General features: G+C 36.5%; 1 protein-coding gene and 1 long non-coding RNA gene across 2 annotated transcripts in view; both read left to right on the forward strand.

The window, feature by feature from the left end:
- Nucleotides 1-8,342, forward strand: part of LOC127080398 (uncharacterized) — a 51,419-nt gene extending 43,077 nt beyond the window's left edge. Inside the window, exons 6-8 of the mRNA XM_051020717.1 lie at nucleotides 7,245-7,579; nucleotides 7,954-8,020; nucleotides 8,161-8,342. Of these exons, the coding sequence (XP_050876674.1) occupies nucleotides 7,245-7,579; nucleotides 7,954-8,020; nucleotides 8,161-8,342 (584 nt within the window). The remainder of the gene's footprint in view (nucleotides 1-7,244; nucleotides 7,580-7,953; nucleotides 8,021-8,160) is intronic.
- Nucleotides 8,343-22,504: 14,162 nt separating this feature from the next.
- Nucleotides 22,505-24,439, forward strand: LOC127084274 (uncharacterized). Its single transcript, XR_007788673.1, has 2 exons — nucleotides 22,505-23,256; nucleotides 23,369-24,439. It is a non-coding gene; the product is annotated as an uncharacterized LOC127084274 (long non-coding RNA).
- The last annotated feature ends 369 nt before the right edge of the window (nucleotides 24,440-24,808 follow it).

Raw genomic sequence — 24,808 nt, forward strand, 5'->3', positions numbered from 1 at the left:
GGCCACCCTCTCTTTTTTATTCTTATTTGCTCTGAATTTTTCGTCCCTTAACCTTTCGACCTGTCTCACTCTATCTGCTAATTGTGCCATATCCCTCAGATACTGGGTATCTAGTTTCTCCCTTATAGAATAATCTAGTCCCCCTGCGGCCATTTCGACCAACTCATGTTCTGGCACCGGGGTGAAACATCTAGCCTTTAGCAATCTGAACCTATTTAAATAATCATCTATTGGTTCTGAGTGTTTTCTCTTAACACTGGCTAATTCTTTCAGACTTATTTTTGTTTGTCCCATGTAGAATTGTTCATGGAACAGCCTTTCTAATTGGGTCCACGTATATACTGAGTTTGCAGGCAAAGATGTAATAAAAAAACACAGAAGTTTATCCTAGTTCGCTTGAAAGTCAAAGCTACTCTAGTCCACCTGGCCAAGGTGATTTCGCCTTCAATATGGACTTAATCTAATAATCTTGTAAGATTACAACAATCGTCTAAGAGTTCAACAATCTCTTAGCCCTCTCAATTCTACAGACTTCACAAGTCACTTGAGGAAATACAACAATTAAGATTTACATGAGTGTGTTTGGTTCTTCTAGAAAAGCAAGATAAACACGATTACAAACAGATGATCAATGATCACACTATAAGCAGCAACTCGTATTTGATGACTGAAAATATACAATGACAAGAATTTTTTTATGTGATTCAAAGTGTATAGTGGAATTCTTGTGTGATAGCTTCGTATCTTAGTATGATGATAGTGAAACCTTTTTATAGTGATTGGAGATGATACCGTTGGAGAGAATATTAATTGTTATATCTTGCCAATAATGGGACTTAATGTGTGTAGCGGTAAATTCATGATCATCAAGTTATGGATAAGCTAGACATCAAATAAACAAGAGTCGCCACCGCGCTTTTATTGTTTCCAAGGGAAAAGGGAAAAGTACGAACAAAACCCAAAAATAAGAAGTTTTCAAATCAAAACTAAAAAAATGTCAGAGATTACAGGTAAGGGAGTTGGTTACACAGAGGGAAGGTGTTAGCACCCAAAGTGTCCTAGATACTCCTAGGGAGTCCTTTTTTATGTGCATATGTGTTTTCGTACAAATGATGTTTGCAAATAAAAAGAGTGTGGGGTTGAGAAAATAATTCATTAATTATATTTTTGTGTTTGACAAGACCTTCGGACTTGTGCTTACGTACCAACATAAAAATGAGGGATCAAAACCTCGTAGTTCGTGGTATCAATTTCAAAGTGAGTGCATTACTTTTAACAAAGATTAAGTTTGAAAGGCACAAAGGCCTAAAAAAAGGTTTGAGTGAGTTAGTTCTTTTTGGCTTTTGAAATTTTAAGTCAAGTATAGTTAAGTTTATTTATAAGTTTGATTAAGAAAATGAGTTTGAAAATGCAATGGCATAATGCCAAAGTTTCTAATTTGCAAAAGTGGTCAAAGTTTAAAAATCAACAAAACACAAGCAAAGAAGATTTTTGAAAGGAGGGAGAAATTTTGAAATTAAAGAAGTGGGGAGGAGATGAAGAGGCTAATCCTAAGCACAAAATTAGAAATTAAGAGTTGAAAAGATCTGACCAATGGGCTGCCATCCAATAGACAAGAATGTCATTTATAAACCCACAATTCCCTTGGACTTTAGAATCAAGCAACGAACAATACATAAAATATCAACTTGAATATCAAGGCATCAAATAAAGATAGCCCTATCCAAGCTTAGCAACTCCATGATCTTCTTCAAATTTTCCCATGTAGCGGATGCAATCCATAATGCATAAATCACATGTTCAAAATAACAGCTTCACAATGATTTTGTTGCAGATGAACTCAAATGGATATTCAATGATGTATTAGATGAAGTTTCAAATTACAAGCACTTGGTTATATGAAAGTTGGCATTGGCCAAGTCCTTTGCAAAAGGAATGTTGCCTAAACTCTAAGTCCAATTGTCTCAGGTAAAACTAACAATCCACATAAGATATTTTTTAGGATTTTTGTTCTTATTATGTACATTAATGGTCAAAAACCACACAAACAAACACAATATACACAAACAAAATATATCACAAAATATGGTCCAAGTGGACAAAGTGAAAATGACATTAACATAAACAATTAGAATGACATGAATAATGGCAAATGAATAAAGCTAAAAAATTAAATTGCATTAAAAGTAAATGACTTGAAATTAAATATTAGTTGTTAATGAGTTATAAGTTATTATTGCTTTCGCTTTTATTTTGTTTAAGTCATTCTTTGGAGAAAACTCAACCCATTTATCAGAAGCATGGATCCTTGAACCAAGACATTTTCCAATGGAAGGAAAAAAGGCCAAGTTTCCACACAATACCATAAAAGAGGAGAGACTTACAATCTCACTAACTAGAATGTTATGCCTTTTGTGTCAAAATTTAGCGCTATGTTAAGCAATCGTAATTGGACTTATGGAGAAGTCACAACTATTTGAGGTCAGGCAATAGAATTTTGGTTTTAATGCATGTTAGAGACATAGTATGATGAATTATGCTCATGAAACATACCACACACAAAAAGAATATGCAAAGTGGGGGGGACCTAATCTCATCCATACTTATGTTGATTTTGAAATCAACTAGCCTTAGGATGTTGAAATCAACCTTGACCAAGGTCCAGCAACACAAGTTAAACTCACAAAGTCAATTAGAATGTATCTACACAATTAATTTGGCATTTAAACAATTAAAAATATTAAAAATAGTGCATTAAATTAAATATGGTTGGTCAATTTCCTAAAACCTCATCAAAACATCAAAGAAATGGCCATGAGATTTATCATAGGTCAAATAAGGTCAAAGGACCTTGGAGTAAATTTTTCAGAATTTTTGGAAACTTAAAAGTATTTTTAAACAATTAAAAATAATCAGAAAATCAATTAAATCATGATAAATATTAATAATGATCCAAAAAATAATTTTAATTCAGAAAATGAAAGAGGATTTTATTTTAAAAAATTTAGTGAAACTCTCATATTTTTTGGATCAATATTAAAATTAATATGAATTAATGAAAATCAAAGGAATAAAAATAAAAATTAGATAATCAAAAAAATGTGGACCACTTGATCTCCCTCATTAATTGAGGTGGCAGATCAAGTGGTGGAGAGCGCGCATTCCATGATGCGCTTGAGTCAACTGATCACACGCTGGGTAATCACAATGTACGCTCTTGATTAAAACATTTTAAACTCATCTAATGGCTCTGAACACTTCCAGTGCATCGCCAGAGCCAAAGGTCGGTCATCTTCTCCGATGACCCTGGTCGGACTGGTTCAATCATCACCACATCATAAATTAACAGAGAGGACATGATCTTAAAGAAAAAATGGCGTAGATCACAAATATCACCTCAATTTTAACTCTCTCCAAATATATAGAGAGATACGTGGAGTTGAATTTTGAGGTGTGTCAACTGAGTTGCTTCAATTTGACCTCAAAGCAACTCAATCTTCTTGCCTACATTGGTAAGACTTCAGACAACCAAGGATCCAAGAGAATTGAGAGAGAATCGAAGAGAAGAAAAATCTGGAAAAATACCTTCAATGTTGTGCAGAATTGGATCTCTCTTGCTTCAATTCGTGCTTGATCTTGCTTATGGAGCTTGTGGAAGTGGCTTAAGAGTAATGCAAAGCTTTGGATCCTGGAGTTTTTGAATCTCCAAACAGTGAGATTCAAACTCAAATTTCAGTTGAAATTTCTCAGGTTTTCCTTTGAATTGAGAGGGTTTGGAAGGTTGGGGGCAAAGCTGGTGCACAAGGTCCTTTGAACTGAGGCATTGGACCTCTATTTATAGCAATAGGAAGTGTTATTTGCACACTTGAAAAATTCTCCAAAAATGGCAATGCAATACACATGCTTGCATGGGCGTGTGCAGGCCCATGAAGCAATCCAATTAGGTCCACAATCAACTGAAATTAGGTATGCATGAAGCTTGGGTGGCAAGGCAAAGTTGTTTGAACATTTGAAACATGAATCTAGCCAACTGCTACAGGCCTGTTTAAACCATGCACAGACCCATCAAACTTTGTCCAAAATGAATGAATTAGGACTCTTTGGAAAGCTTAGATTAGGACGAACAACTCTTATGTTGAAAACTTTTCCATTTGGAATTTGTATCATGGTAAATTTTGAGGTGGAAGTTTAGAAATTTCAACATATCAAAATATTTTCTAAGTGTCAAGTCACATGTTCACTTATTCCACCTTGCTTAACTTTTTATATGAGCTCCAAATGAGAAATGTGTCTTCATCAAAGTTGTAGATATTTCAAAAAAATTCAAAATGGTCACCAATTTGACATCATTTGATTTAGGATGAGTGAGTTATGCATTTTTGAAGTTGAGGAAAATTACTTGTTCAATGGCATTGGTCCAAAATGACCTATAATGTATCCTCATACAACATGCTCATAAAAGTTGATTTAGCTCTCACTACAAACATCAAAGTTAAAGTATACATCTTAAATTTGATTGTGAAACTTTGAAATATTTCATATCATAAAATTTGAGCAAGTTATGGCCTTGGGAAATTGACTTTCAAATTAGGATTTAGACAAAATGACCTATAATGTTTCAACATAGAAAATGACTTTCCAAGCAAAATTAGCTCTAGACCTCAACATTAAAGTTGTTTAGAATGTCATTTAGAGTAAAGTTACTCTTGGAATCATTTTCATATGATGAAAATTGTAGGAGATAGGGTCTAGGGAGACCCAGTTTTGATCAGATGAATCCATCTGGCCAACCACCATCAACCAACTTGCTAACTTGCAATTCTCTTGACTTTTTAGGATCATGGTATATCACATATGCATAATATGATGAATTTTGAAGTGTACCTTGAGGAATTTGATCAATTGGTGAAGAATCTTATTGAATAAGTTACTCAAGATACCCAGATGAACTAGGGTTTCCAAGGCAAACCAACTCCGAACTCTTGAAGAATGCTTGACCAAAATAACATGTAGAGATCATTGGGACTCATATATGATGCTTAGAGCCATTGTGGATCATTCCTTGGTTATGCTCTTAGCAATGAGGGTCTTAAACCTTAGATGTGAACTTGATAGATCAATAGTGATCATGCCTAACCTACAAAAGAGTTAGGCAAATACAAAGACATATTTTTGGTATTTTGGTTAATTAAATGATAAAATACAAGTATGATACAATCACATGGGGCTTGGTGATCTCTCCCAAAACAAACCCAATGATAAAGGGGTAAGGAGGATGCCAAGGTATGATCCCAATGCTAATGCATATGATGAGATTGCATGAGGGATCTTAGGGTCAAAATTGGGGTCTTACAATGTCATTAATTTTCTTGTCCTTTCCATATCAGTCTTTGAGTGTAGTGAATACTATCCATATATAGATCCATACCATACTTAGAATACTTCTTTGTTAAGATCCTGGATTTGTTCAGTCAAATAATTTGTTGGGCGTGAATCAAACTGAGCGGAGTTTAGAGCTTTAAGAAGCGCTTGTATTCTTCAGATAGTTGTTTGTTGAGTAGTCTTCAGAGTCAGCTTGACTAATCTTCAGATAGAGAATCTTCATATGTTTTCAGATATAGAATCTTCAGATGTGGAATCTTCAGATGCAGATTCTCTAGAGTTTGCAGATGATCTTTAGTGAAATTTTTTGTATGTTATTTTATCAGAGCCCTTTGTGTTTGGAGTCAGATATGATTTGTTTATTTCTGGATCATCTGCTCTGGACTTCGTTAGTTGTTACATATTGTTTTCATCAGATTCATTTTTCCTTAGAACCCTGCACACTTAGAGAATTTTATTAGGGTACCAAATTGTTTCATTCTTTGTTATCATCAAAACATAGAGATATATTGCAGAACCAAAATCTTGTTCTAACACAGAAGTGCATTTTGTATTGTTTGCATAAAGGGTTAAAGCTGAATCTCCCCTCTCTCCTCTTCAAATACCTGAGGGACTCAGTCAGAGACACAAGGAATAATATGAAGCCCAAAAACACATCCCTCTGGGGAGACTAATTTTTGACGTTCTCATTGAGAGTGGGATGGTGGACCATCTGATCTCTCTCAACATGATGAAGGATGTCACTATGGATATGGGCAAGCCTATGAACGCCAAGAATCTGAAGAGTATGGAGCTTATTGACAAGGTCAGATTCAAACCTACTTTGGACACCTCCTGGGAAGCTCTGAAGGATCAGAGGAAGATACCAAATGGATTGTATCTTTTCTCCAAGATTGATCCCCCAAAGGTAATAACTCACTACCTTCAAGATCTAGAGTCTCATGGAATTGACATCTCTAGTTTCTCTGTGGATTGGCGACTAGAACAGCCACCCAAATTTCTGAAGAGGAAGAGAGAGCATTTTAAGAAGAAGAAGAAGAAGAAGAAGAAGAAGAAGAAGAAGAAGAAGAAGAAGAAGAAAAGAAGAAAAGACTCTGAAGTTGGGAGAATCTTCGGCATCTAAGCAACTTGTGCCTATGATCTCCTCCGCTCGAAGTAAGTCTTCTATTTATGAAGCTCCCATAAGCTCTGGTTCTAGGAAAATTCCTTCTTCCCTACCTCAACCACCCCCTATAATCTCTCCATCTGAACCAACTATCTCCATCCCTATTCTTTCAAAACCCCAAACTTCTGAACCACACGCATTTGAATCTACCATATCCTCACCCCCACTACCTAATTTCAATCTAACCTCCACCTCACTCCTCGTATCTGAAGCCTTGTATCTAAGCAAACCCATATCACCTCCCTCATTTACTCCATATTACGACCTAATGTCTGACTCTGAACATTCAGACGTTCCTGGACCTACCTCTCCCACTCTGACACAACTTCCAGCCACAACGGAATTTGAACATACTAACTATGTACCAGAAGCCTCTGAACCTATACCACCTCTTTCTGCACCCACTTCATAAACCCTTAGAAACCCTACCACCTCCTTCTGAACCTATACCCCGAACCCTCTGAAACCATCCAAAATCCCTCTGAACCTATTCATCAAACCTCTGAATCAGACCCAACCTTTCCAACCCTTGAAGAGGTATTTACCAAGTTCTCAGAGAACACAGCTGCGAGGCTCAAGCAGCTATCTTAAGAATCTGGACTAAGTGACAATCCTTTTGAAGTAAGGAATCACTGTAATGGGTTTCTCATGTGGATGTCATCTGAGGTCTTTAAGCTCAAGGGACTCTCTGAATAAGTCAGAAATGACTATATCAGAGGAGCTGGGGAAAGACTAGAGGTGAGTCTGGCGCAAGAAGTTGAGGAACGAGCCAGGAAGGAAGCTGAAGAAAGGGCCAAAATAGAAGTTGAGGAGAGGGCCAGAATAGAAGTTGAGGATAAAGTTTTTGCTGAAGCTGCTACTGTAGAAACTGAAGCGAAAGCTAAAGTCGGCGGTGAAGAGGTTGCACACATAGCTGTAGAGGAAGTTGGAAAGACTTCCGAGGTTTCTTTGACTCTATGTGAGTCATCAACATCTGATCTCGCTCCTTTGTTGCTCAAGACTCTAGAAGAGCTTCAGAAGGAACAACAACTGGTGAGAGCCAGACTCGACCAGCAAGATCAAGTCAACTCCAGCATCTAGAACTTGCTTGCCCAGCTACTTCAGAGGATGCCTCCTCCAAACCCTTAGGCACTCTAGGACTATTTGTTTGTGTTGTTTAGTTCTAAGAGTTTTTTTCCTCTAAGGCTTTCTTCTTCTATGTTTTTCCTCTGCATATCTCTCTGAACTATTAATGAAATTTTGTTTGGCTTCTGTGAATTACTTCTGCATTCTTTTCTTTTTGAGTCTGACAAAAGGGGGAGAAATAAATAATAGTCTTTCTGATAAAATAAAATATCTAACTCTCAAAATGCACTACTTACATTCTAATATTAAAAATCAATTGTGCAGTCTAAGTGTTTTTACAGGATATATCTAAACAAGGAAAACTGAATCAGTATCTGAGAAATAAGCAAATAAACCTAAGAAACCCTGGTAAGAAACTCTCTAACCCTGAAAATCCCTCTGATACAAATAACTCTAAAAAAATTCATAGTATCAGACTTAGGCGGAGATTTCCAATCTCGGGGGAGTCATACAGTATCTGACTCTGATTCATTTTGTTTCTTGTAAAGTACCATTGTTTCATCAAAAGTCTAAGTTTTTGTCATCATCAAAAAGGGAGAGACATGACAATGTTCAACAGACTTTTGTCACAGGAAATGTCATTCCACCTTCAATGAACGTTCAAGCCCAATCTCAACATGTGAGGAACCCTGATGAAAACCCTGTTATTCAAGAGAATCTCATTGTTTGAGACTGACATTTCTCACCTCATGCTGTTGTTGAGTATCATAGTTTTGCATTCTCATAGCCAAACTCCCAAGGGGCCATCCTGGTGAAGAGAATCAAAGACTCTCGAGTCATTGAAATTGTTGAAAAGTATCGCATGCTGAATGAAAGATTTAAATCTATATAAGGGAATGATGCTTTTGATATGGATGCCTTAAACATGTGTTTAGTGCATGGTCTGGTTATACCCCCAAAGTTTAAAGTACCTGAATTTCAGAAGTACAAAGGGGATAGCTACCCAAATCACCATTTGGTGATGTTCTGCCAAAAAATGACCTCTTATGCCCTCGATGATAAGCTAATGATTCACTGTTTTCAAGACAGTTTTAGTGGGGCGTCATTGGAATGATATATGCAACTAATGCAGGACCACGTCTGTTAGAACAAGATTTTGGTTCTGCAATATATCTCTAAGTTTTTATGATAACAAAGAATGAAATAATTTGGTACCCTAATAAATTCCTCTAAGTGTGCAGGTTTCTAAGGAAAAATAAATCTGATGAGAAGATTAGCTGACAACTAACGAAGTCCAGAACAATTGATTCAGCAATGAAGAAATCATATCTAACTCTGAAAAAGAACTCTTCAGAAAGAATCACATACAAAATTTGTCATTGAAGACTTCAAATCTGAAGACTCTGAAGACTACATCTGAAGACTCTATCTGAAGATCAGTCAGGCTGACACTGAAGACTACTCAACAAACAACTATCTAAAGAATACAAGTTTCTGTCCCAAGACTCTAAACTTCGCTCACTCAGATTCACGCGCAACAAATTATCTGACTCATCAAAATCAGAAACTTAATCAAGAAGTATTCTAAGTATGGTACAATTATATATAAGGACATTATGGATTATACCCCAAGACTGCTATGGAAAGGACAAGACAATTAAGGTCATTAAATCTCATAATTGGCAAGATATCTCCATTAATTTTCTCTCCAACGGTATCAACTCCAAACTCTATATAAAGGCATCATCATCACACTGAAACAACAAAGCAATTACACAAGAATTCTATAATACACTTCAACATTCTTACTCAACACCTTTTATTGTAAAATTCAGTAATCACACAAGAGTTGTTGCTCATAGTGTGATCATTGATCATTATTCTTAATCATGTTCATACTGCTTATCTAGAAGCACTAAACAAACACTGGTATTTCTTTACAGTTGTTGATTTTCCTCAAGTGACTTGTGAAGTCTGTAGACTTGAGAAGGTTAAGAGATTGCTTAACTCTTAGACGTTGTTGTAAGCTTTTGATATTATTGGATTAAGTCCTTATTGAAGGCGAAATCACCTTGGTTGGGTGGACTGGAGTAGCTTTGATTTTTAAGCGAACTGGGATAAATTTCTTGTGTTGTTTGCTTTTACTTTCGTGTGTGTGGTGTTGCAAAAGTTTTTAATTATTTTGAAAAAAATTCAACCCCCCTTTCTTATTTTTCTCCACCTTCAATATCCACACCTGGAAAGACTTGGCTATGGCATTCCTGAAGCATTACCAATACAACTTAGACATGGCTCCCACCCGTATACATTTGCAATGGTTATCTCAAGATAGCAACGAATCCTTCAAAGGATATGCCCAAAGATAGAGAGAGTTAGCAGCTCATGTTCAGCCACCACTTCTTGAGAAAGAAATGGTTAACTTGTTTTTGGATACCCTACCAAGTTCATACTATGGAAGAATGATAGGCAGTGCATCATTAGGTTTCTCTAACCTGGTGATAGTTGGAGAACGCATTAGGAGTGTCATAAAAAATGGAAGACTCCAAGGCACCTCAAGTAGCCAGAGCATCGAAAGTGAATCCCTTTCTAATTCCCAAGAGGAAAGGAAGAAGTTAATGTGATATAGGAAACTCATCAAGCTTCAGAAGCTCCACCTCTGGTTATATACTATCAACATCCATATGCAGCGGCTATTCAATGCCAGCAACCATTACCTCATGGTTCTCAGTATCAGGAACCATGGGAGGGTCCTCTGAATCAGCCAACTCAGGTTCCACGTCAGCGTCAGAATCATCGAGCTCGAAATCCAAACAATCAACATCGGCGTCAAAATCAACGTCGACCTCCAAACCGGAAGGAAATAGAGACTCTCTAGATTGAACCAATCCCAATGACATAGTGTCAATTATGGTTTAAGTTGGTCCAAATCTCTTCGATAACTTCTAGAGAAACCATGGCCATGAAGTTTCCATTCCCTCCTTGGTACAACCCGGATATCCAATGTGAGTTTCATGATGGAGTAGCAGGGAACTCAATTGAAGTGTGTAATGTCTTCCAAAAAGAAGTGTAACATATGATCAACAAGGGGTATCTGAGTTTTTATGGCCCTAATGTAGTGAATGGTCCATTACCTTAATGAGTTCAAAGACTCCATGAGGTAATTCTCAGTGCCAACAAGTCGAGTAGAAAAGATCATCCACAACTGGAAACCATTTGGATGTTTCATCTTTTCATTTGTATTTTCTTCGCATGTTAAACATTGTTTGATTTTAAGCATTTTTATTTTCTTTTAATGCTTATATTAATGAAGTGATCATGCATTTTGAATCAATCCATTCGTATTCCCTCACTTTCCATTTATATCAAAAACTTTTTTCCATTCAACTTATTTTTCAAACTGTTGTTTTAGCAAATATTTGAGGGAGGATGATGAGAATGAATTATCCATAATTGTTGTGGTGTGATCTCAAAGAAAACCTTACCGATGATGTAAGGCATTGTTTTAAATCTCCAAACACTGAAGAGATAAGGAGTTAGTCCATAGTCAACCACTTTGAGCCTAGAAATTGGTGTTTCTTTTGGATCTAAAACCCTTAATCTTAACCTGGGGCAGGGTAGTTGTATTCAGGTAGTTTGACCGTGCATTCAATCTTCAAGAGAATCCGTCCATCTGTACATTCCCCAAGGAGTTTTAACCACATGTTTAAGTGTCAAAGAAGCTGAGAAAAGCTAAAATTTATGTTGGTTAATCCTCATCCACAAATAACATGGAAGTCATAACCTTTAAAATAAAATAAAAATAAAGAAAAAGCCCTCTAAGTCGAATATCACAAAAGACGACTTAGGAAAAAAATCAGGGCATCCCGGTGGCCGAAAGCTTCAAAGAAGTGGTCCAGGAAAAATAGGGATAACAATAAAAAGAGGTTACCAAATCCTCAATAGAACAAAAACAAAATAAGGTGACTACCATTTCAAGAAAACTCAGCTTGGATCTTTATTTTTCCCTTTACACCTTCAAATCCTCATGGAGATTGAATGCATGTGTCAATTAACTGAACGTAGGATTAGAGTTCATCAATAATAAGGGGTGGGTTAGAATTAAATTTTGAGCCTTATATCCTTTTGTTTTGTAAACCGTGAACCAGACCATGTTATAACCCTTAAAAGACCTAATTAAGCCAAGATTTATTTTGAAAGCATACTACAACAAAGTTGTGTTAACCTGACTCCACATGATCTTTGCTAATCGTTTGTATAAATCGCATCATCTTTCACCTTGTGAAGGGTTAGATCAGCATTGTGTCCTGATCATTGACTCGTTCACTATATCTCACCACCATTTCAATAATGATTGATTTCAGAGATTGCATTTGCATTGCATTAAAATTAACATTTTTAAATGAACAATTTTATTCGCAAGTCAACACTTAGAATCAAAGGAATCCCAACAATTTGCATTCAGTTGAGGAACTTTTTCAAGTGAAAGAAGCCTCAGACAGAAGCAAGCCACCTAAAGAGCTCAATTGAGTCCAACTCTCCAAAGGTCGGCCAATCAGATGTCCGCTGTTCCAAAAGTTGGATAACCAGAGTTAGAATGCTTCAAAGATTCAAACATTGGGGCAAGTCATCTCAAGGTCTTGTTATCACAAGGTGTCTTCCAAACTCCTTGTGAGGAGAACGTCTTCAAAGACCCAACATATTATGGCAAGATGAGCTACCAAAGAGAAAGTCTTCTATAGACTTTCAAGATGCTCAAGTAAAATATTGCAATGCATCAGCAACTGATGACTTCAAGATGAGTGTCAAGAAATCATGTTTCCATCCCGTCAAATAACCTTTTGCCTTTTGACAAAGAAGCTTTATTGCAAAGGGACCTTCCATCCAATACCCACCACAGGGGCATCTTTGGAAGCTTTCGAGTCATTGCATAGATCATTCTCATGCATTAATCATGTCACTTTGCTCTAATATAAGCCATGCATATCATCGCATTCATATGGAATATTCCCTTAGCATGAAGCCTTGAAAGTCAAATTTCTAATAAAAGTCCAACCTTGCTTGGCATCTCTCAAAGTCCAATTCCTATTGGCACACATACATGCATTGACCTGTCATTACATTTCATGCATCATTATATATGTGGTATACTCATAAGTGTGGGGCACTACACCAAGTAATCATAACATTACATGTATCAATAAAAATGCACATCAATGCATGTTGAATCATAACATAACATGAACCATGTCTCGTATGCGTATGAAGACAATCATTATTACTACAGTCAACTACTATACATTTGTCAGCAAAATCTCGACAGTAGATTCCCTGGTTGATCTCGACAGAAGATTTCCAGTTAAACCTCGGTAGTAGGTATTTTTCTCATTGAATCTCGGAAGAAGATTCCCTGGTTAATCATGATAATAAATTTCCTAGAAGACCTCGATAAAAGGTCTTTATCCATAAAATCTCGGCAGCAGATTCCCTGGCTAATTTTGACAGTAGATTCCCCAGTAAACCTCGATAGTAGGTATATCTCTTTCAATGAATCTCGACAATAGATTCCATGGTTGATCTCGCAGGAAGATTTCCCCATTAAACCTTGATAAAATATACATTTCCTCTAACATAATCTCAGCAAAAGGTTTCCCAGTAGACCTCTACAGTAGGTACTTTCTCAATAAAACCTCGGTAGTAGGTATCTCCTAGTGACTCTCGGAAATAGACTCCCTAGTGAGTTTTTCTTTTGAATCTTCCCCAAGGAACCTCAACAATAGTCTTCCCTGGCGGAACTTCTTTAGAGGATCATTCTTGAAGAACATGCAAGCGGCCGGAGTAGTTGACCATTTCACTCCCCGGTGATTTCACCTTGCATTTCCATTCACCAACAAAGGCATCTCGGTAAACCATATTTCATGATATGTCATTGAATGTTAGTGTCTGCATATCATGATCATTTCATACATCATGCATAGAAGTAATTCAAATCATTGCATAATGAAAGAGTTCTTCGTGCTCATTTTGCATTGACCCAGGTCTCGTTGTTGATTGTTATCCCTTGACCTCTAAGTCCAGTTGTCATTGGCATTGTTTGTTAAGTATGATTGTTATCATCATATGTCTTTCAAATCTAGTTGTAACTATTATCTCTTCAAAGTCTGGTTGTCACCAATAGCTTTTGTCAAGTCCAGTTGTAACTGGCATCCTGTTTTTAAATCCAATTGTAATTAGTACCTTTAAGTCTGGTTGTAACCAGCATTGTTTGCAAGTCCAATTGTTATTGGCATTACCTTTCAAGTCCAGTTGTAACTGGCACTCAGATTTGAAAACCCAGTTGTCACTGGTATCCTTTCAAGGCCAATTGTAACTGGCACTATGTTAAAATCCATTTGTAAATAAATGGTACCTTAAGTCTGATTGTCACCAGCATGGTTTGCAAGTCTGGTTGTCACCAGCACCCTTGAAGTCCAGTTGTAACTGGCACCAATCTGATTGAAGCTAGTTGTAACCTATGCCTACGGTCTAAGTCCAATTGTTGTTGGAACCCTCAGAGAGTTTTCTACCTTTTTGGCCCTGGTGTTGCCTAGAAAGTTATCATTTTGACTCTTTTGTTGTCAAAAAAAATTATCGGATGATTTTCTCGTGAGAAATCTCCGGATTTGTCAAGAATATTCAAGTTGTCATCAGGTCATGTATGAACCCGTTGATTTTCTCTCTTTGAATTTTCTAATGTTATCAGAACATGTTTGAACCTACTGTCGAATTTTTTTCGATATCCCCCAGCATTGTCAGGTCATGTATGAACTTGTTGCTGAAAATTTCTTTATTTGTTTTCCAGTTTTGACAAGTCATGTTTGAACTTGTTAATGGAACCTTTTTATTCCACTGTCGTCGTGTCATGTATGAACATGTTGACTAATTTTCTTTGATTGTTCAGACATCGTCAGATCATGTATGAACCTGTTGACTAATTTTATTTGATTGTTCAGACGTTTTTAGGTCATGTATGAACCTGTTTGATCAAACTCTCTATGTTTTCTAGTATTAACAAGTCATGTGTGAACTTGCTAACGAAATCCATTTGTATGCTCCCCAGTGTGTGTCTGATTTTCCAGCAGGATTGTTATCCCCAACGAGTTTCTACACTCATTATTGTTTCCCGTGGGCCACCAGTACCTTGGTGTCCATCATTCCCCACAAATTTGTCTTTCTTGCATAAAATCTCTTGTTAGGATTCATCATATCCCTAGCAGATAAAAATCACAAAAAAAAAGAGTCATGCATCCATGCATATCATATCATATCATTTGCATTTCAGGATCAAAATTCGGGTCTTCTTAGTATTTAATCATCTCCCACTATGATCATATGAAGAGTGTCCTGCTTCATATTCTCTGGTCGAAGATGCTTAAATAGGGGCAACTGTCACACTCCGATTTTGACCCCTGAATCATCGATTCAATATATTCATCATAGTTGTTGCATCTCTACATAGCATAACATGCATTCCATACGTATGTTTTTCCCATAAAAAACATGTTTTTATTGCATGAAACCTTTTCTAAATCATTTCAAAATGTTTTTTATGCTTTCTAATGCTAAGATGCACATTAAGACTTAGAGAGACATTGTCCACTATACATAAATGCTAGCATCCTAGTTTTGACATCATACAAAACACATCTAATGGAAAGTTTCACTCACATAGGCATCTCACCTTGGTCCTTCAACCATGTCCGACACACCTCTAAGGCCCAAGTAAAATTGTCATCTTTTTTACACTCAAGAAATGTAAACCCAATTAAATATGTCTTCTCAGTTGAGGTAACATCAACCATATCCAATAATGGAAGTCTATACTTATTGGTATTGTAAGTTGAATAAAGTATGAGCACAATAGGAAACATGTTGAAAGACTTTATGAATTAGACTGTCCAAAATTTATCTATAATAGTAACTCCATCCTCACATGTTCGGTACCTAGACATGTAACTGTTATCATCCAACAGTTTCAAGAGTTATTGCATTTCAGTTCTATCCCCCATAAGCGCCTTTTTATGTTGGTACCGAATATTATACACCTGCTTGATATTTAATATTTTTTCTGGTTTTTTCCGTTTCAATGTTGTGAGTATATTTTTCGGTTGAACTAAATTCAATGTCATGTCAGCAACGCATTCCTTCTTTTCCGGCATGAGCCGACACACACTAGGATGGCCAACTAATTTTTCACATAAATCATGGTTATGAAGACCATATATGACATTAAATATTCAGGTTTTGTTTGCCAACATGTAACCATTCACTTTAAATGGACACTCATATTTTCTTGAATCGATGTCGTCTCTTTTAAAAATCTAGAGTGGAGATCTATTTTCCCCACTTCTTTCTTACGTCATTATCACAAAAGCGTGTCTTCAATCTGAACCATTATCATACCTTCTAATATCCACACCAAATCCAAGTTTAGAGGCCTCCATACGAATCCATTGAAGCATTTGATCACGAGTTTCAAACTCTTGCTCGTTTTTAAATTGGTTCCCAACATCTACTGCCTTCACAATAACACCTTGGACATTCAGAGAAACAACTTATTTTGAGAAAACATTGGGGTGCATCATATCTAATGAAAACAATTACAACATAACAGTATATAAGTCCCACTGCTGAAAACAGATTTGGAAAATAAACACTGGTTAGTTCCATAAATGCATTTTCGAAAATGTTCATACTCGTTCCGGAGATACATTTTCGGACACATCGCTCATTTTTTCAAACAAAATACAGGATTAATATGAGCAATAAAGTGTGAAATAAAGGATCTTTACCTGAAATTCTAACTTATTTTTCTCCATTTGATATGATGAACCACAACTTTGGAGATTTGAAGTGAAAAATGGGTTAAGAATGAAAGGATTTTTGGTAAGAGTTTATAGAGGAAAACAACAATTACAACAATGGATGTTTGATCATGCAAATGTTTCTTTTATCAGATTATTTCGGAGATGCATCTCTGGGAATATCTGACATACGAAGGTGACAAATTATTTCAAAATCCCGCCCAAACTTCCGAAGATGTAGCTCCGGAAATTCTACTCAACTAATCAATTATGAATATATTTCTTGAAATATTCTGGAGATGCATCTTCGTAATAAAAATAATCCAACTTATAGGGCGTCATTCATAATAGTATGTGTTGGATGTGTTCGGAGAGGCATCTCCAGAAACTGGGAGGATATTTTAGAATTTTTACGTGGTGCGTAGGAAGCATGTAGGATGCGTTAAGAAACTCTCTTTTGTATTTATCGTGTGGATTGTTGATACATGTCTTACACGGTGTGGCCTTGGACCAGGGCAAGGAGACCTATAACCCAGGGTCTCAAAATTATTTTTTATATATTAGTTGTTGAATTTTATTTGTAATGTAAGATAGTTAGCATAGTTGTAAAGAAATTTGTTTTTAACTCAAAGGTAAATAAATGGTTTGATCCGTGATACATATACTTTTACTATTTAAATATATTATTTTTTAACAAAAGATTTTACCTTTCTTTTTATTGGGGTCCATTTTTAAAATTGGACCAGGGCCTCCAAATGTTTTGGACCCTGGTCCTACATGTGTATGAAAACAGATTAACAACTATAATTTTCATCAAATGATGACCTAGCTAACAATTACAATATCATTCTTTACATAAAAATGTTTTTATAGGTTATTTATTTTTTGCATTCCTTGTGCTGCACAGGTGGAGACTATATTAGACAAAGAGAATTTCATTTCAAAAGTGCTTCTGGATGAAGTATTTTGACAAATTTATGAATATTGATGTAAATATTTGATATATTTAGCCACACAACTACCTTTAGTTTTTTAATTTTAAAAATGATTTTTAAGTGTTATGTATAAATATTTTTATTTTTAAATATATAATAGTTTTTATAAAAAATTTATGCATTATATATTTATTTAAAACAACTCCAAAAATACCAATATTTCTCATTGACAAGCTAAAATTCTTGCATAAATATAAAATTAAAATTTAGCATTAGTATATACTATTATGAATTATGTTTTTTTATAAATTAAATAGTGACGGTTTGAGCCATCACAGTTTATATTTGAAACGGTTAGTTGTTGGGGCGTCCGAGAGAGTCGGGAGCACCAATGAGACTAATGCTCCAGGATCATAAGAGTAGGATACGCCACATCTAAACTCAAAATCTTAAGGTGTTAGGTAACTGGATTCTCTCTGTTATGAATCCAACATTTTACTAATTCATAAGCAATGTGGGACTTTAATCACTTAGACTTGAACCCAATATTCTCTCTCACAAGTGTTAGTCCCCCACATTCTATAACAGGATCCAACACCGAATCTAGCCCCCCCCCCCCCAATCTAAACTAGGCTTTGATACCACTGTTGGGAAGTCTGGGGGAGTCGGGAGCACCAATGAGACTAATGCTCTAGGACCACAAGAGAGAGAGACATCACATTTAAACCCAAAACCTTAAGGTGTTAGGTAAACAGGTTATCTCTCTCTCTCTCTCTCTCTCTCTCTCTCTCTCTCTCTTATAAATCAAACATTCTACCCATTCATAGATAATGTGGGGTTTTAATCACTCACATTTGCACCAAACATTCTCTCCCACTAGTGTGAGTCCCATATATCCTATAATCGGATCAAACACTGAATCTAACTCCCGATGCCACATCTAAACCTAAAACCTTAATATGTTAGGTAAATGAGTTCTCTCAAATATTAAGGTGTTAGGTAAATGGATCATCTCTCTTATTAATCCAACATTCCACCCACTCATGGGCAATGAGAGACTTTAACCACTCAAACTTTCACCCAACATTCTCTTCCACAAGTGTGAGTCTCACACATCCTATAATAGGATCTAACATCGGATCCATCTCCCGCTCCCCCACAAAGCCAGACCAGTCTCTAATACCACTATTGGGGAGTCCAGGGAAGTCAGAAGCACCAACAGGTCTAATGCTCCAGGACCGCAAGAGAGGGAGACACAACATATCAATCTAAAACCTTAAGGTGTTAGGTAATTAGGTTCTCTCTCTCTCTCTCTCTCTCTCTCTCTCTCTCTCTCTCTCTCTCTCTCTCTCTTTATCTCTCTCTCTCTCTCTTATAAATCCAACATTATATTCATTCATAAGCATTATGGAGCATTAATCACTCACACTTGCACTCAACATTAGCAACTAGCACAAAAAAATATTTTAAATAATATATAAAATATAATAGTGGAAATTACAACTATCATAATTATACTTTGGAAGCTATTACTATTGTAAATTATTAACAATTAATATTCTTGAGTGTGTTCCAAAATGACAAGAAAATATTCAAGTGAAGATTAATTTTTGAATTCAAAAATAGGTAACACTTGTAAAGTGTTGCAGTAGGTTTGAATTTGGAAATAGGCAATACTCCGTGAAGTATTGCAGAATGCAAAACAATGCAACATTTGAAAAGTGTTGTTGCAGGAAAAACAATTCAACATTTAGCAAAAGTGATGTTGTAGGTGAAATAGTGCAATGTTTTAAAAACTGCTGTTGTAGGCGAAACAATGCAACATTTAGCAAAAGTGTTGCTGAAAGTGTATGTTTCATCAAGGGTCGCAACCTTATGAAACAACACCAGTTTGTCCTATAAATTAAACATTCCAGATTCATAAAAACATATAAGAAAAACCTATCTTCTTCACACAAAATTCCATATTTCATTTTCCCTACATTTGATTTTTCATTTATCTTGTGCAAACTCGAGTATAGGATGAATTATCCTAGATATTCCTGCATTCCATTTCTAAGACATTTGAGAGTGTTTAATATACTTATAAGGAAAGTGATATCTTTCAAGATTCTAGCCTCGATCCATGTTTTTACAATTAAATTTTTAACAATCTTATAATTAATGCAAATAATGGCACCGAGGCTTTCGTTTCAAGCATCAAAGGAAAAACTGTTATGTCATAGACACATTCTAAACACCAACAAAAATCTTCAAATAGATCTGGATATATTTTTTATTGTTTCTCATAGATATTAAAATACCGTGAAAATCATAATATCAAGATCTTAAATAAAATTAAACTAGCAATTGGTCAGGATATTTTGAGATTACCAAGGTCTTCCAAAATGGGGTTGTTGAAATAATAGGTAAATCTAACTAGACATTCATTATGAATGGGCAGAGACTTAAGCATTTTCATTGTGCCAAAGACATGAATTACTATACTAGCTTAAATTTAACAGAGTTGTCTGTCACCTTGCAAGATTAAATACGCAGGAAAATTTGTCGAGCTACCGAGATTAAACATAGCGTTGCGTGGGAGGAAACCCACAGTTTTTGAATCTTATTCCCCCGATATAATAGCGGTATATTTATTTTTTATTGATCAGTACTAACTTGACTCATATCCCCTTTCAGGCTACATTCTTGCCAAGCTTATTCTCCTACTAACTCTAGAGATGAAGAACATCGATAATATGGAGATCACTTTCAAAAACGAGGTCCAGATGCAACATTATAAGACTCTGTTTCAGAGAGAAATGACACTAACTAAGTACCCTGATGGCCCGACTATGTCCACCCTAGGTATTAGAGAGGGTGTCCATTTTATGCTTAACCAATTGGTTGGGACAATTTTGCTGTGACAAGGAGATATTATATGTACCATAAACTAACCCTCGAGTTTTTACGATCCTCCTTCTATGACTCAAACCGTGGGATAGGATTTAATAGAGGCTTAACCACATTTAGGTAGTTTGGGTATACCTAACGTTTCAACCACCGCGAGATGGTTGACCTTTTAGCATTCCCTAGTGGCCCTGACGGTTGTACTAAAGCACAAGGGGATAGGATTATGGACAATGAACTTGATTATTTTTAGGGTAGAATTTATGGAAACTCACACCCTGAGCCCAAATCCATGGACTCCAACAATATCCACAACCAAGCCATCAGATATTTTCACATGATCCTGGCCTATATCCTTTTCGGGAAATATGAGAGCATTACCTTTATGTCCCGAGACGAGCTATTTATCATATTTTGTGCTTTTAAATCTAGGCCAGTTAATGCTGCAACTTTTATGCTTGCTAACCTAGATAGAATTGCACATGATACCCACATACCTATTTTGATAGGAGGCCTTGTTACCATGATTGGTGCAGCCATCGGTCTTAAAACCCCACTTTCCCATCTGACTCCTCTAAGAGGTATCCGACCAATGAACATAGTATTCTGTTTCAACCATAGGCTTATAAGAAACCTAGGTCCATATACGTATGAATTGCTGATTAGAAACGAGGTGGTACACCATTTTACTTTACCTATCCATGAGAGGACCAGTGTGTGTCGCTACGCGAAAAATATAGAGTCGCCATCGATTTTTATTTATTCTAAAGGAATGGGAAAATATTGAGAAAACCCCAAAGTATGGTCGTCGCAACCACGGACAGGTTCGGAAGTCGGTTATGCAAGGGGAAGGTATTAGCATCCCTCACATCCATGGTACTCCATGGAAACCATCTAGGATGTTTGCGCTTATGTGTGTGTTATTTATTGAATGTTTGCTTGCCAAAGGTTTGCGGAGTGGAGGTGGATTTTAAATTGGAATGGATCCTCGTGCCTACGTATGCCCACTTATTGAAGTGAGAAATCAGAGCGTTCATAGTTCATGGGTTTAAAATTGTTTGGTTTGTTTTGTTGATTTTATTACCTTAAAGAAGGGTTTTCGATTGTGTCGCCCTAAGGCTCAAACAAAAGGTTTGAATGAGTTAAATTGTTTTTAAGTTTTGTGAAAATGTTATTGATTTCGGATTGCACTAAAGACTATGGATAAAGGTGAATACCTCAAACGATCAAGCCAAACGTGTTGTGTTCAAAGCATTCAGAATGAGTGTAGGAAAGCTCCAGTCGCACCCCTTCTTTATCGCTTAAGGCTCGTGACGTACGATCCTAATCGTCATTTTTTGTATTTTTGAGTTTGATTTGGAAAAGATCGCTTGACGTTGGATCAAGGGTTTGCTTATTGATTTTGATTTGAAAAGAGACCGCTTGACGTTGGATCAAGGGTTTTATTATCGTTTTTGAATGGGTGAACGTTCCTAATGCCTAAGGAGTAATTAATAAAGCAACAAAAGAAAGCAAGTAAATGCGTACATCGGAAAGGGGAGGGGGTACATGTAAAGTACAAGGGAGTGCAGGAAATAAAAGGTCTCATTGTCAGGTAGCCCAAGAGAAAGCCTTTTTTATGCATTGTGTCCTAAGCTAACAATTGGATAATGAAATTACAAAGCATGTCTCCCTCGGGTAATGCCATGAATGCATTCCATTCTTGTAATAAAAGATTACAAGTCTTCGGAAACTCCAAGTCGCATAGGTCAATCACACAAGTCCAAGTCCAAATGCAAGGGTACTAACAAGAAATCTCTAAGTCCATTGTCCAAAGTTCTTTCCATGCTTGGAGAATTATTGTATTTTTTTAAGTCTTAACCATTTTTATGTTCATTTTAAGATGAAGTGAATATGATGGAATATGGATGTACAAGGTGATAAAAACAAAACAAAATAAAATTGCATAAGATAAATGACAAAATAAAGAGTTAGGAGCGGAAAGTAAAAGAATTAGAAACAAAATTTAAATGTTAGATGCGGAATTTAAAGAATTAGACATTAGATACATGAATTAAAAGTTAGTGGTTAGAATGCGGAATTTAAAGAACTGAATGTTAATGTTAGATGTTAGAAATCAAAGTGAAATAATAGAATTAAAATCAACATCAACTATTAAATCTAAAACAAATTCTAAAGTAAAACAATACTCTAAAATTAAATCAAAACAATTATCATCAATTATCAAAAATTAAATTCTAAATGAACATCAAGAATTATAACCTCTCCAATTATCCCCTAATTACCATTCTAATCAATCTACAATCAATTAACATTCTAATCACAATCATCTAAAAATTCTAAACAATTACTAATCAATTAATATCTAATATTATCCTAATTAAATTCGACTAATGAAACAAATTAATTCTAATCAAATCCAATTACCTACAATTAACAAGACTAATTCTAAAATTACCAAACAAATCTAAACTAATCACACAGCATGGGCCTGAATGCTAAGCCCACTCTAGGGGGAAGTTCTACGGGTGGAGTGTGGTAATAGACAATGAAGGATCGGGCCTAAGGCCCAAGTAATCCAATACACCAGCAACAGGTTGTACATCCCTGGAGTTCATCTTCTTGCGAAAGATTCCCCTTCGAAAAGACCGCGACGCACCTGAACGACTCCGCCGCGCCGGAGTTCGTCCCCAGCGGCAGCGGAGCTCCCTTCTGACTCGCGCCTGCCTCTCCTTCGCCCACTCAAATCCAATTCCAAATCCTCAGACAATCTTTCCTACTTCCTCCCTAAACACACGAACGCGATTCCAAACCTCTCACGAATCTCAATCAAAAGATCCTAAATCAGATCCTCATAAGGAGGGAATCAATACCTAGGGCTATGTTTCGTTAGCACAAAACTGATACGACGACAACGGATTCGACGTGGATTGGAAGATTCTTACCTATCTCTGAAGGCGATGACGCGACGATGAAGACGGTGAGGAGTGTGAACTCGAATACGTGACTTCTTCTGAAACTCTTTTCCTCCTATGTTTGCGTTGGCTCTACTTCACCTTCTCTCATGTACGTATGCTTGCTACGTATTGTAGTGCGCGTGACGGTAGTTGGAGCGGTAGTTCGGCGAGAGGTTTGGGAAGATCTGCACGGTGAAGATGGATGAACGAGAAGAATCTGTTTCGCCGGTTATCGCGCGTCCACCGTTCTACAACAATTATGCAGGAACGGTTATGGAACGGTTAAGAAGATTGAGGAAGAAAATGAAAAACAGAGCTTGTTAGCGATGGGAGAGAGAAGAAGATTCTGGAAAGAAAATTCGAGAAAGGAAGAAAAAAACTCTCAAATCACTTCTGTTAATCACGTATTTATAGCAGCTACATCTTGCGTTTTGGATTTGATATGTCGTTTTCAACTTCTTCTGCGTTTTGCATCTTGTAGTTTGGAGTTTTGATTGTAGCGTTTTGCAATTGAAGCTTGGTTGTCGTTGGGATCTTATTGCAACCGTTGGCTCACGTGTTGGCTTGTGCGTTTAAACACCGTTTGGAAGCCACTTTCGTTGGCAGCTTGGAACACGTTTCGTAAGCTTGTGAGTGAGTTGTTGTGAACGGCTTGTTGCGTATGTGCGTTGGAAGGTTATGCAGCTTTTTAGCAGTTAGTGGCTTGTTGGCTTTTTACGTTTTTTTTGCGGTAATGCTGGCTTGGAGTTCTGTCATGGCTTATGGTTTGTGAGTTCGTAGTTGCAGCTGCGGTTTACGTTGTGCACGACTGGTATATTGTACAACCTATGCAACTCGAAAATATCTCTCGCACGCAGCTTGGCGTCTTGGCTTCGTAGCGCTTGGATTTTCTGCGATTTCATTGTGGTGTAGCTTAAGTTTGTAGCAGGATTTGGTTGTAACTGCTGTTTTGATTTTCCATTCGCATTTTGCAGCTGTTTTGCGCTCGTGACGACGCCGTTCATGCAGCTCGTGGCTCACTTATGCCTTTTAATGTTCACGTGGCCGTTTGGCTCAACTTGATGTCGCGTGGTCATTGGCTTTCGTTCGCATAGCAGCTTTTGGTACATAGCAGCTTTTGGTGCATAGCAGCTTTCCACTTGCCTCTTTTTGTTTTATCTAATGAACACTATTTTTTTATCTAATGAACACTATTTTACTTGGGTATGGAACATGATCAAAATGGGTTCATGAATAATGGTTTGGATAATTGTTATTATATGGATATGGATAGAGGTTTTAATTGGTTAGGACCATGGACATTGGATTATAAATGGATTTTTGAATTGGTAAATGGATTTAATTGGAAAAAAAGGAAAGGATTGGAATTGGATAATAATAGAAAAAATAGATTGGTTTGGATTGGTTTTAAATTGTTATTTGGATTTTAAGACGTGGATGGGTTAATTGGTTATTAGAAAATGGATGATAAAGTTGGTACATGGCTAATGGACAATGGACTTAAATGGATAATTGGATAAACAAAAACAAAACAAAAAAAGGTGAATGGGCTTTATTGCAAATGAACAAGTTTAG

Source organism: Lathyrus oleraceus, chromosome 5 (genome assembly GCF_024323335.1).
Source record: "Lathyrus oleraceus cultivar Zhongwan6 chromosome 5, CAAS_Psat_ZW6_1.0, whole genome shotgun sequence".
Classification (NCBI taxonomy): Eukaryota; Viridiplantae; Streptophyta; class Magnoliopsida; order Fabales; family Fabaceae; genus Lathyrus; species Lathyrus oleraceus.